Here is a 12,457-nt window from a genome sequence, read left to right as displayed (position 1 = left end):
GAGTGCTGCCTGCTCTAGTGAAAAACATGGACACACCATAATAAACAAGGTCAAAAGCTGTCAGGAGAGGTTACCTAAAAGCACACCACCATAATAGCCTTTTCTTCTCACTGCTGTTTAGGCAGAGAGTCACGCCAAGGTAGACCAGCAAACAATGGTCTTAACCCTTGACAGGAATTTCTGCTGTTGAATACAATGTGTCTCAAGAGGAACACTGGGCATTTACAGTTGAAGTCGGAAGTTTACATACACTTAGGTTGAAGTCATTAAAACTCATTTTTCAACCACTCCACAAACTTCTTGTTAACAAACTATAGTTTTGGCAAGTCGGTTAGGACATCTACTGTCTGCATGACACAAGTAATTTTTCCAATAATTGTTTACAGACAGATTATTTCACTTATAATTCACTGTATCACAAATCCAGTGGGTCGGAACTTTACATACACTAAGTTGACTGTGCCTTTAAACAGCTTGGAAAATTCCAGAAAATGATGTCATGGCTTTAGAAGTTTTTGATAGGCTAATTGACATCATTTGAGTCAATTGGAGGTGTACTTGTGGAAGTATATCAAGGCCTACCTTCAAACTCAGTGCATCTTTGCTTGAAATCATGGGAAAATCAAAAGAAATCAGTCAAGACCTCAGAAAAAAAACACTTGTAGACCTCCACAAGTCTGGTTCATCCTTGGGAGCAATTTCCAAACTCCTGAAGGTACCACGTTCATCTGTACAAACAATAGGACGCAAGTATAAACACCATGGGACCACGCAGCCGTCATACCGCTCAGGAAGAAGACGCGTTCTGTCTCCTAGAGATGAACGTACTTTGGTGCGAAAAGTGCAAATCAATCACAGAACAACAGCAAAGGACCTTGTGAAGATGCTGGAGGAAACAGGCACAAAAGTATCTATATCCACAGTAAAACGAGTCCTATATCGACATAACCTGAAAGGCCGCTGAGCAAGGAAGAAGCCACTGCTCCAAAACCGTCATAAAAAGCCAGACTACGGTTTGCAACTGCACATGGGGACAAAGATTGTACTTTTTGGAGAAATGCCCTCTGGTCTGATGAAACAAAAATAAAACTGTTTGGCCATAATGACCATCGTTATGTTTGGAGGAAAAAGGGGGAGGCTTGCAAGCCGAAGAACACCATCCCAACCGTGAAGCACGGGGGTGGCAGCATCGTGATGTGGGGGTGCTTTGCTGCAGGAGGGACTGGTGCACTTCACAAAATAGATGGCTTCATGAGGAAGGAAAAGTATGTGGATATATTGAAGCAACATCTCAAGACATCAATCAGGAAGCTAAAGCTTGGTTGCAAATGGGTCTTCCAAATGGACAATGACCCCAAGCATACTTCCAAAGTTGTGGCAAAATGGTTTCAAGACAACAAAGTCAAGGTATTGGAGTGGCCATCACAAAGCCCTAACCTCAAGAAAAAGCCATATCGCTGTCCAGTGTCTGTGTTCTTTTGCCCAATTTAATCTTTTATTTTTATTGGCCAGTCTGAGATATGGCTTTTTCTTTGCAACTCTGCCTAGAAGGCAAGCATCCCGGAGTCGCCTCTGCACTGTTGACGTTGAGACTGGTGTTTTGCGGGTACTATTTAATGAAGCTGCCAGTTGAGGACTTGTTGAGGATTCTGTTTCTCAAACTAGACACTCTAATAATGTACTTGTCCTCTTGCTCAGTTGTGCACCGGGGCCTCCCACTCCTTATAATCTGGTAAGAGACAGTTTGCGCTGTTCTGTGAAGGGAGTAGTACACAGCGTTGTACGAGATCTTCAGGTTCTTGGCAATTTCTCGCATGGTATAGCCTTCATTTCTCAGAACAAGAATAGACTGACGAGTTTCAGAAGAAAGGTCTTTGTTTCTGTCCATTTTGAGCCTGTAATCGAACCCACAAATGCTGACGCTCCTGATACTCGACTAGTCTAAAGAAGGCCAGGTGTATTGCTTCTTTAATCAGGACAACATATTTCAGCTGTGCTAACATAATTGCAAAAGGGTTTTCTAATGATCAATTAGCCTTTTAAAATGCTAAACTTGGATTAGCTAACACAATGTGGCATTGGGACACAGGAGTGATGGTTGCTGATAATGGGCCTCTGTACACCTATGTAGATATTCCATTAAAAATCTGCCATTTCCAGTTACAATAGTATTTTACAACATTAACAATGTCTACACTGTGTTTCTGATCAATTTGATGTTATTTTAATAGACAAAAAATGTACTTTTCTTTCAAAAACAAGGACATTTCTAAGTGACCCCAAACCTTTGAACGGTATTGTATGTTATGTGTCTGCATATTTCTCTTCCATTAGCACATATTGAGACATCTCTATACACTAGGGCCGTGGTAGTAATAGGCAGTAATGTGTTATGAATATTTGTCTAAACGTCTGTGCTGCTCATTGTCTCTGACTGCTCTGAGGTGGCTGAGTTCACACAGGTCAGGAGGACAGGGAGGTCACGCTCATTACCCTTTCTGTCACTGCCCGCCCCCCTCCTCTTTCCCTCTCTCCCTTCCTTCCTCCCTCCCTCCGCTCCTATCATTTATTTATCTGCGCCAGACCTCAAATACATTCGGTGGTTCAGGGGTCAGGGAGCGGGCCGGGGCGACCCCGGTTTCGACTGGCTAATGAACGAGGGAGACAGACCCCCTCATGTTTATTTCCCAGCTTTGCTGAGAGCAGGAGTCCCGGGAGAGACAGAGACAAAGCTGCTGAATGATAATCAGCACTTTGTGTTTTAATATGCCTGGTCCCCTGGCATATGGATGGAGAGATGGAAGGATGAGGAGAGAAGCGAGCCACTTATAGGAGGGATGATGGTGGTGTCTAAGGAAGTGACTCAGGTTCGCGTCCCCTGAAAGGGAATGGTCGTAGACGAATGAGCCGTGAATCAAATGCTCTGTCGCTCCCCTGAAAGCAGGTGGCTGTTTCTGTCTTACACTAAGAGCACCTCATTCTACAATACAGACCATTTCATTTTCACGAGACATTGCTTAACTGGGCAGCAAATGAAAGTGTTGGCATATGTTGAATGTGAAACATTTTGTTTCACACTGAATAGTTTCTTATTGCAAAGTGCAAAGCTGCATGTCTCAAACTGTTAGCCATTTTCTAGATCACGGGACCCAAATGTGCTTGGATACATTTATTTAATCATTTGGACACCAGCCCTAGATAATATTTACACTCAAGTTATTTTGGTCCCTTAACTTCACTTTATCTAATGTAACATGACTGACTGGCTGTGTCATATAGAAGTGTTGACCCCAATTCTGTATGTCTGTCAGGAAGGAGGTGCTTGTCCTTCAGACTGACTTTTAACCATGCTGGCCTAAGCAGAATGATGTCTTGGTGTGTTTGTGTGTGTATGTGTAAGAGGGTGATGGTGAGTGGGTGGAGGACTGGGATCAAGTGGGATAAAGAGGTGAAAGTAGATGTCACACAGCATTTCACAACATTTAAACAAACTGCATCTGACTCATTTTGTCTGATTTTTCACTGTTTTACTTCAAACTGGTGAAACTGGTTTACAAAATGCAATTCAGTTTTCTCTGTATAAACTTTCATCCAGGGTACATTATTACAGGTAGTTATAAGTTAGCTTCATGTTAGTTAAATGCCATGTTTATTGAAATGCCTATAAGTTATTAATGTTTTAATAAGATGAGACAAAGTAGATGCAACAAGTCTCAATACTATTAACTACAGTCTTTGACACATTAATATTTCTACGTGTGTGTGTGTGTGTGTGTATCTCTCTATGCATCTCTCCTCCAGTCTTTTCGATGGAGTCCAGGAGTCTCTCCTTTGGATCCAGGACACACTCACACACACTGCACCCCAGCGTCCTCATTGTGTTGACAATTGTTGATGCCCATGCCGTTGTGGGGGCAGTCAAACACACTGGACTCTGTGCCTGTGCAGCGCAGGTCATCAAACCAGATCTTACCCACTCCTAAAAGAATCACAACATAATCCACAGGCCAAGTCCAGGAGATTCAACAATGAACAATGACAAATTCATGAATATATATAGAGAAAAACAAAACTCAACCAGGAAGGATCTCTATACATCCTCAGTAGGAACAAACAGACAAAACCAAATGGAGGATCTATGGAAGTGATAAAGTAGAGGATGGACTCACCGGGGCTTGCCGTGAAGACTGTAGAGGCTCTTTGGTACCCCAGCATCTTGCAGAGCACCGTCCCATCCAATGTGTCGAAGCTGTCGTCACACACCGTACCCCACTGCCTCAACCACATCACCTCCACTCTCCCACGAGTACCCCCACCAACAATGCGCACATTCGCTGTCACAAAAGAGAGAGACATTTAAATATGCCTTATACACGCAAATTATTGAAAATGAACAGTACTGTATTCCAGGTCCATAGTCCAATGATTATTCACATTAATATTCAGTTAAATTAATACATAGCATTTTTACATACAGTTTATATTTATGTAAACAAATGCACACCAGCACATATGTGTGTGTGTGTGTGTGTGTGTGTGTGTGTGTGTGTGTGTGTGTGTGTGTGTGTGTGTGTGTGTGTGTGTGTGTGTCTGTGAGGCTCCATAGGTCCTCACAGTGTGTGTGTGTGTGTGTGTGTGTGTGTGTGTGTGTGTGTGTGTGTGTGTGTGTGTGTGTGTGAGGCTCCATAGGTCCACCTGTACTTTCACCCTTTTCTCCACGTGGACCTTGGCTTCCAGGACTTCCCTGCAACCCTGGAATACCTAGGACATGCAGAAGTTAAAATTAAACACACACACACACACACACACACACTCACACGCAATCCCGCACGAACGCACAAACACACAAATTAAACACACTCACACGCAATCACGCATGCACGCACACACACACACACACACAGACACACACACCAGCAGGTCCTCTTGTTCCATTAACACCAGCAGGTCCTCTTGGTCCTGCGGAAGAAGAACAAGAGCCACAAATTTGTACAAAAAGTCATACATGACACTTCACATGATTAAAATAACTAACGTTAGGATAATATAATAAAGATGGGAAAATGTAGACAATCTACATAACCTGTCATTCTTGTAATCAGTCATATGAAGGACGTGATTACGAGGCTTCTATAGCTCAGAGACAGGGTGAAATTCACCTTCAGGTCCTATGGGTCCAGGTTCTCCTGTCGGCCCTGTGTCACCCTTCAGACCACGGGCCCCTTTTACTCCATCACGCCCCTGGACACCTGGAAGATTCACAGCACACTATGTCACACTCGCTCTACAATGTGGAGGCTACAGTAAAGATGAAAATGCAAAAATCTGAAAAAATTTGCACACAGTCACACACACTAACATGTAAAGGCAACCTCATGCTTGGCCTCATGAAACAGTTAAACATCAACAGTTATTTACCAGTGTCCCCTTTAGTTCCATTCTGGCCTGATATCCCTGGTAAACCTGTGAAGAGGTTGGAAGGTAAAGGTTAGAGGTGGCAACAAGAGTAAAGAGTAGACCAGGTTCAGCTTGTTGTTGAATAGTAAAAAAATTGGTTGTTTACAAGTAAGCCATTCAAATATGCAAATATGCACAGAGAAGTATATCTCTGTGTACAGTACGAAGGAAGTTAGAGGTAGTTTTACGAGCCAATGATAACTAGCATTTGCACAATGACAGAACATCTATGGGTATCTGCTAGCATGCTAGCATAGGACTTCCAGCCATTGTGATAGACTTCCAGTCATTGCACTAGTTAGCATTGGCTCACGCAACTACCACAACTTACTTCATACTGGACACAGAGACATAAAAATGGTATCCACAAGTTCATCTGACTCTGGGGAAGTAGATAAAGGGCCTCATTGCCCAAATCCCAAAGTATCCCTTTAAGCCTATGCAGACTCACCAATGTGTCCCATATCCCCCTTTGGTCCCTGTGGTCCTGGCAGCCCAGGGGGTCCTGAACAGTTAGTGGCTAAACTGTCTGTATGACACATAGTCAGAGTTACTGTATACACACACACACACACACACACACACACACACACACACACACACACACACACACACACACACACACACACACACACACACACACACACACACACACACACACACACACACAGACTATCCACTAAAGATAATCAAATACATGCACATTAAAACATTAACATCATATACATTTTCTCCGGCACCATAGCAGTGGCTACTTGTCGTGAAGTGGCTATGCTAAGAACAATGTACTGTATTTGAACTGAAGCAAGCAGAACTCCAAACTACCTTTATTTCCAGAATGCATTCACTCAGCACTTCTAATTTCAATTCAGATGACATAAAATGGACAGATTTCACAATAATGATCTGCTGATATGGTTTCCGTATTAATGTGACAACAGGAACAGAAACTAAGGCTGAAATGGAAATGGAACTACTGCATGAAAAGGTCACAAGTTAATTTGAGGAAGTCATGATGACTTTATATTTATGATAACTCATAATATAGGATAATATAAAAGATACATTTAGTGGGGAATATTTATACTTATGACTGTTAACCCCAAAAGTGGAGTTTGAGTCTATTGTCAGGAGTCAATCTACTACCTATTCAAGGGAGGAAGGGAATCGAGCCTTGTGCTCACCAGGCTGTTAAGACTATTAACAGTGAGGGGGATTAAGTTCAAATATACATTTTCTTTCCTGGAGAGAAATAATAGTATCTGCCTGGGCAGCAGCAGCTTTAACCATCTAACCTACACTTTTTCAAATGCATTAATGTCACCCCTCGAAAGCTTTTGAAGAGTCAGGGCTAGGTTTTCAGCTATAAAAAATGCAATCAAATATGAATCAAGGGCATATTTATTTGGATTGGGCTGTGGGACATCAAGTGCACGACACACATTTAGTCTGTGACGGATGGGGTGAGAGCGGGGGAGAGAGGCGGAGTCAGAAGGAAAAGGGGGGAATATTCAGTATTCCTGACACAATTAGACAACTCCACCTGCAGACCCGGCCCCTGTGAAACTGTCAATAATGAATCTAGCCTCCGAATGTCTCTTAGACTAAAAGAGCTCACTAATACCACAGTACTTCAACCAAACTATGGTGAAATATTCCCAGGATGTCCACTAGGGAGCTGTAAAGTTAGTGTTGATGCATGGGTAATTGTCGTGGTAAACAGTCAACTTATCCACCATGTTCTCCACAACTCTACTGCTTGAGTTCTATACCATGTTAGTAATAATGGATTTACCGGGTGCACCAGCTGGTCCTTGTGGTCCAGTGGCACCATCTTCACCTGAAACATTGACATGTTATAGAGTTGAGGTACTGAATGGAGATCAATAGTGGTATAACCACAAGTGTACTCTGTGTGAGCCAGTGGACATGAGCATTAAGAACCACAGACTACTAAATGCATTGTTATGACATAAAAGACCAGTAATAATGTCACATTTCCTATTGGGGTTTAGATTGAGGTTATCAGTAGGAGTAAGGTGAATCACCTTTGGGTCCTGGTTCCCCTGGTTTTCCCTTGGCTCCAGTCTGGCCATCAACTCCAGGGTCTCCTTTTTGTCCTGTCTCACCTGGAACACAGTAACCCTCTCACTATCTACTGTCTCACCTGGAACACAGTTACCCTCTCACTATCTACTGTCTCACCTGGAACACAGTAACCCTCTCACTATCTACTGTCTCACCTGGAATACACAGTAACCCTCTCACTATCTATTCTCTCACCTGGAACACACAGTAACCCTCTCACTATCTACTGTCTCGCCTGGAACACAGTAACCCTCTCACTATCTACTGTCTCACCTGGAATACACAGTAACCCTCTCACTATCTACTGTCTCACCTGGAATACACAGTAACCCTCTCACTATCTACTGTCTCACCTGGAACACACAGTAACCCTTTCACTATCTACTCTCACCTGGTACACACAGTAATCCTCTCACTATCTACTGTCTCACCTGGAATACAGTAACCCTCTCACTATCTACTGTCTCACCTGGAACACACAGTAACCCTCTCACTAACTTCTGTCTCACGTGGAACACACAGTAACCCTCTCACTAACTTCTGTCTCTCACCTGGAATACACAGTAACCCTCTCACTATTTACTGTCTCACCTAAAACACACAGTAACCCTCTCACTAACTTCTGTCTCTCACCTGGAACACACAGAAACCCTCTCACTAACATCTGTCTCTCACCTGGAATACACAGTAACCCTCTCACTATCTACTGTCTCACCTGGAACACACAGTAACCCTCTCACTATCTACTGTCTCGCCTGGAACACACAGTAACCCTCTCACTATCTACTCTCTCACCTGGAACACAGTAACCCTCTCACTATCTACTGTCTCACCTAGAACACACAGTAACCCTCTCACTATCTACTGTCTCACCTGGAACACAGTAACCCTCTCACTATCTACTGTCTCATCTGGAACACAGTAACCCTCTCACTATCTACTGTCTCACCTGGAACACACAGTAACCCTCTCACTATCTACTGTCTCACCTGGAACACACAGTAACCATCTCACTATCTACTGTCTCACCTGGAACACAGTTACCCTCTCACTATCTACTGTCTCACGTGGAACACAGAAACCCTTTCACTATCTACTGTCTCACGTGGAACACAGTAACCCTTTCACTATCTACTGTCCCACGTGGAACACAAAAACCCTTTCACTATCTACCGTCTCATGTGGAACACAGTAACCCTTTCACTATCTACTTATATAGAAAAGCAAACATTAAATGTTACTGAGTGAATTACATCAAATTAGCTTTACATAGAACAGCCACATATCACTTGACAGAGAAAGGTCTGTATGAAACATAATTGATATTGAGTTTGATGGATTCTTAATTTTTCTTTGATGAATTATGTTATAGTGAAAAATACAATCATTGCCTCAAAAAAAGGCACTTATCCATGTTATCTGACTGAAACTGTCTGCCTGCTTACGAAACGGGTGTAGTTAGCATCCACTCTATAGTGTGATGAAGGATGGCATTTTGGTAGGACGACCTATTGGAAAACACTTGACTCAGACTCTAATGATAATATGTTAGCTTGTGTGAAAGTCCATCCCTGATTGAGACTTCATACAGGGGTAAATGCATTGACTAAGCAGTGGGTTATTATGAAACGGAGAGGCAGGAAGATAATTCATCCTCCACTTTCTCTGATCCTGATTGGAGATGACAGGTCATCAGTTCATCATTACTGGACAGACGAGAAGCTAAATGCTAATGCTACATATTTCCTCTCCTACAACCCTCCAATGTGTGGTAGAGTTAGATTGGTGCTGAGCTAACATTGGCTGTTGCAGTGACACAGTGATGCCACTACAATGGAGCAATGTAAAGCTTTAGGTGGACTCGCCTGTGTCTCCCTTCTCCCCCCTCGCACCAGTTGCCCCGCTCACACCACGTGGACCTAGGGAAACCATAGCATCAAATTACATGGGAAATACAAGCTTGTGGTGTAAGGGGCATTGATACCTCTCTTACTCTCTTCTGTGGTTGTTGATTTTGCACTAAGGATGAGGGGACTTACCAATAGGTCCTTGTGGGCCTGGTGGAGCTGCAATGCAAAAATAACCTGCATTATTACACCAGATACACTCTTGTGTTGTAATTTGTACTTTGCAAAGCATAATGACAAAATATGTGTGCATACCTATGTCCATGTGTAACCATATTTTCTGTAAAATGTAAGATCTATCAACCTGGACATCCTGCCATTTCTTACAGTAACTACCTTTGAGGAATCTGAGTGCATTCACTGTGTCCTGAAGGAGAGTGGTGCTGGCATTTATCACGCCCAGGTCTGTCCTCAGCTGGCCCAGCTGTCCATCCTCCCCACATAGGCTGCTGACCTGGGTCTGTAACCTCCCCAGGTCTCCTCTGAGAGAGTTGGACTCCAGGCTGGTGTTTCTGGCCAGGGTATGTAGGTCCTCCTCCTGGTCCGTCCCCAAGGGGATGTGGATGCCGGTCAGCGCCGTTGTCCTGGAGCCAGAGGAGGAGAAACAACAAGACTCCTTCGAAAAGACTGGGGGAGAGGTGCACAGAGACAGACAAATACTGTCACTAATACAGGAAGTCGTGTGTTGACGCAGTTCAAGATATAATGGAAAATCTGGTTTCTCCTTTACATTAGACAAACGTGCTTGAACCATTTTGGACATAAAACCAACCAATGGTTGATGTACCTTTGTAAAGGAGGAAGGCATTCAGTGCAGTCAGAAGGATGAGGTAAACGACAATAACATTCAGACATCGCTGTGCTCCTCTGGCCTTGGCTGGTTTCAGATCTGAAACATGTTGACATGAACACAAACAACATTTATGCTACATTCCAAATGGGCCCCTACCACCTACTCCGCTACGCACTTGTCCAAGTCAAGCAGTGGGTTACTCTGGTAGAACGAGCTGATGTGATCCTCTCCTCTTTCTACTGATGTCTCCATGTTACTCCAAAGTGACAGACAACACCCCTGAGATCCTCATCAAGACCATCTTATAACAACGCATCATTACGTAAAAAACATAAAAACCCACGCATTTGACACATAGCGAAAGTCATCTGATTTGGGGCTGAGGTTGCAAAAATGAGCTATATTGACAGTGTTAACAGCAATCTGTTGAAAAAGGAAAGTAGCATGGGGTATATCCGTTTGGATGATCCTGACACTAAATTCTACATCTCCTGCTAAGAATGTCAGTTCCATTGCCTTTCACAGGAAGTACTGTTTCTCGAGAAGTATACCAAAAGTATACAAAAACATTATCTTTCATTGAAACTGCTACACAAAAGCATACAAGCAATCATATTGCTTAAACCTATCCAATTCATGTTCTGTCAAGGGGTGGGGATTACAGGTAGGGATTTAGAATTCAGATAAATGCATCCCTTGGAATATGGAGAAATGATCTCAACAAACCCACAGACATGGCTGCACTCTTCTGGCCATTTCTCTATTTCTGCCTCAGTGTAGAAAGTCAGGATGTTGAGCTTGGTTAATAGCACTCATCTACTGTAGGTTGCCACAGCAGGTGCGTCTGGCCAGCGAATATAAAGTTACAATTCGGTGCTGTCTGCGGTCTCTGCACATGGCGAAAGCTCTTTGGCTAGAATGGTTCTTTTTTGCAGTGCACAGGCAGTACTTCTACTTCTGTTTCAGTCTCCACCACCACTTTCAGATTGTGTGTACCATAGCAATCTTATCCCTCCCAGTTATGTCCTCACAAGGATTGTCTCCCTGAAGAGTTTGAATGTAGTTACAATAAATTACCATTCACTGCATTGAAGATCATCCAAGCCACTTTATAATGTAATAATATAATACATCCAGACAGTTTTATCCAAAGCGCCATGCTCTACCAACTGAGCTACAGCGGATCACACTTTGCACCAATTCAAGGTGAATTGGGTAAAGAACATACTTTGAAATAAGAAAGGCCACATAGAGCCCTAGCACCAGGGGTGGAATATAAGAAAAATCACACAAATAGCTCACTACTGTTGAATCACCAGGCCTTGGCGCAAGAAGAACTTACAAGTAAAAATGTTGCCCCTGTGACCCCCAGGTCCACCCATGCTTACCGCTGCTCTGGAAGGTGTACATGTCTGTCCTGCTCAGTTTCATGTCCAAGTCAAGCAGTGGGTTACTCTGGTAGAACGAGCTGATGTGATCCTCTCCTCTTTCTACTGATGTCTCCATGTTACTCCAAAGTGACAGACAACACCCCTGAGATCCTCATCAAGACCATCTTATAACAACGCATCATTACGTAAAAAACATAAAAACCCACCCATTTGACACATAGCGAAAGTCATCTGATTTGGGGCTGAGGTTGCAAAAATGAGCTATATTGACAGTGTTAACAGCAATCTGTTGAAAAAGGGAAGTAGCATGGGGTATATCCGTTTGGATGATCCTGACACTAAATTCTACATCTCCTGCTAAGAATGTCAGTTCCATTGCCTTTCACAGGAAGTACTGTTTCTTGAGAAGTATACCAAAAGTATACAAAAACATTATCTTTCATTGAAACTTACAAGCAACGAAAACAACATTACAACTCTCTCTCTCTCTCTCTCTCTGGTGGGGATCTCAGTGGGTCAAAGGTTATATAGGTTACTGTTACCCCCTGTTGCCTTCTCTCTCCATCTATGCTCTTACTCCTTCTTTCTCCTTTCTTCCTTCAACTGTTTTGTTGTCTCTCTCTATCCCCTCCTCTCTCTCCTTCTCTATCCCTCTCTCTTAGATGTGAAATCCCAACGAGAGGACAGCACTGAACAGGCTCATCTGATTTTTGATTGCATCCTGCCACCTTGTGGTCATTGGACAGAAGGCAATCTAAGGAATGAAAACAACACTTCCCTGCCTTTATTTATTTATTTATTTCACCTTTATTTAACCAGGT

The 12,457-nt window shown here is 43.1% G+C and overlaps 1 protein-coding gene across 2 annotated transcripts; it reads right to left on the bottom strand.

Moving 5' to 3' along the window:
- Positions 1–3,505: 3,505 nt before the first annotated feature.
- On the bottom strand, positions 3,506–11,894 carry LOC115155746 (macrophage receptor MARCO). 2 transcript variants are annotated; one of them, XM_029702662.1, is made up of 14 exons: positions 11,634–11,894; positions 10,240–10,341; positions 9,789–10,079; positions 9,585–9,611; positions 9,411–9,464; positions 7,506–7,586; positions 7,253–7,297; positions 5,909–5,986; positions 5,419–5,463; positions 5,160–5,249; positions 4,942–4,959; positions 4,696–4,761; positions 4,170–4,334; positions 3,506–3,979 (listed from the first exon to the last, which is right to left on the bottom strand). In XM_029702662.1, the coding sequence occupies exons 1-14, from the start codon at positions 11,749–11,751 to the stop codon at positions 3,849–3,851; spliced, it is 1,311 nt and encodes a 436-aa protein (XP_029558522.1). In that variant the 5' UTR covers positions 11,752–11,894; the 3' UTR covers positions 3,506–3,848. The 2 variants fall into 2 exon arrangements, with proteins under 2 accessions (XP_029558522.1, XP_029558521.1); XM_029702661.1 differs by having other exon boundaries at positions 4,915–4,959; positions 11,634–11,891.
- Between the last annotated feature and the right edge of the window lie 563 nt (positions 11,895–12,457).

The sequence above is a fragment of the Salmo trutta genome, chromosome 20, assembly GCF_901001165.1.
Source record: "Salmo trutta chromosome 20, fSalTru1.1, whole genome shotgun sequence".
Classification (NCBI taxonomy): Eukaryota; Metazoa; Chordata; class Actinopteri; order Salmoniformes; family Salmonidae; genus Salmo; species Salmo trutta.
This window is presented reverse-complemented; position numbering and strand designations above follow the sequence as displayed.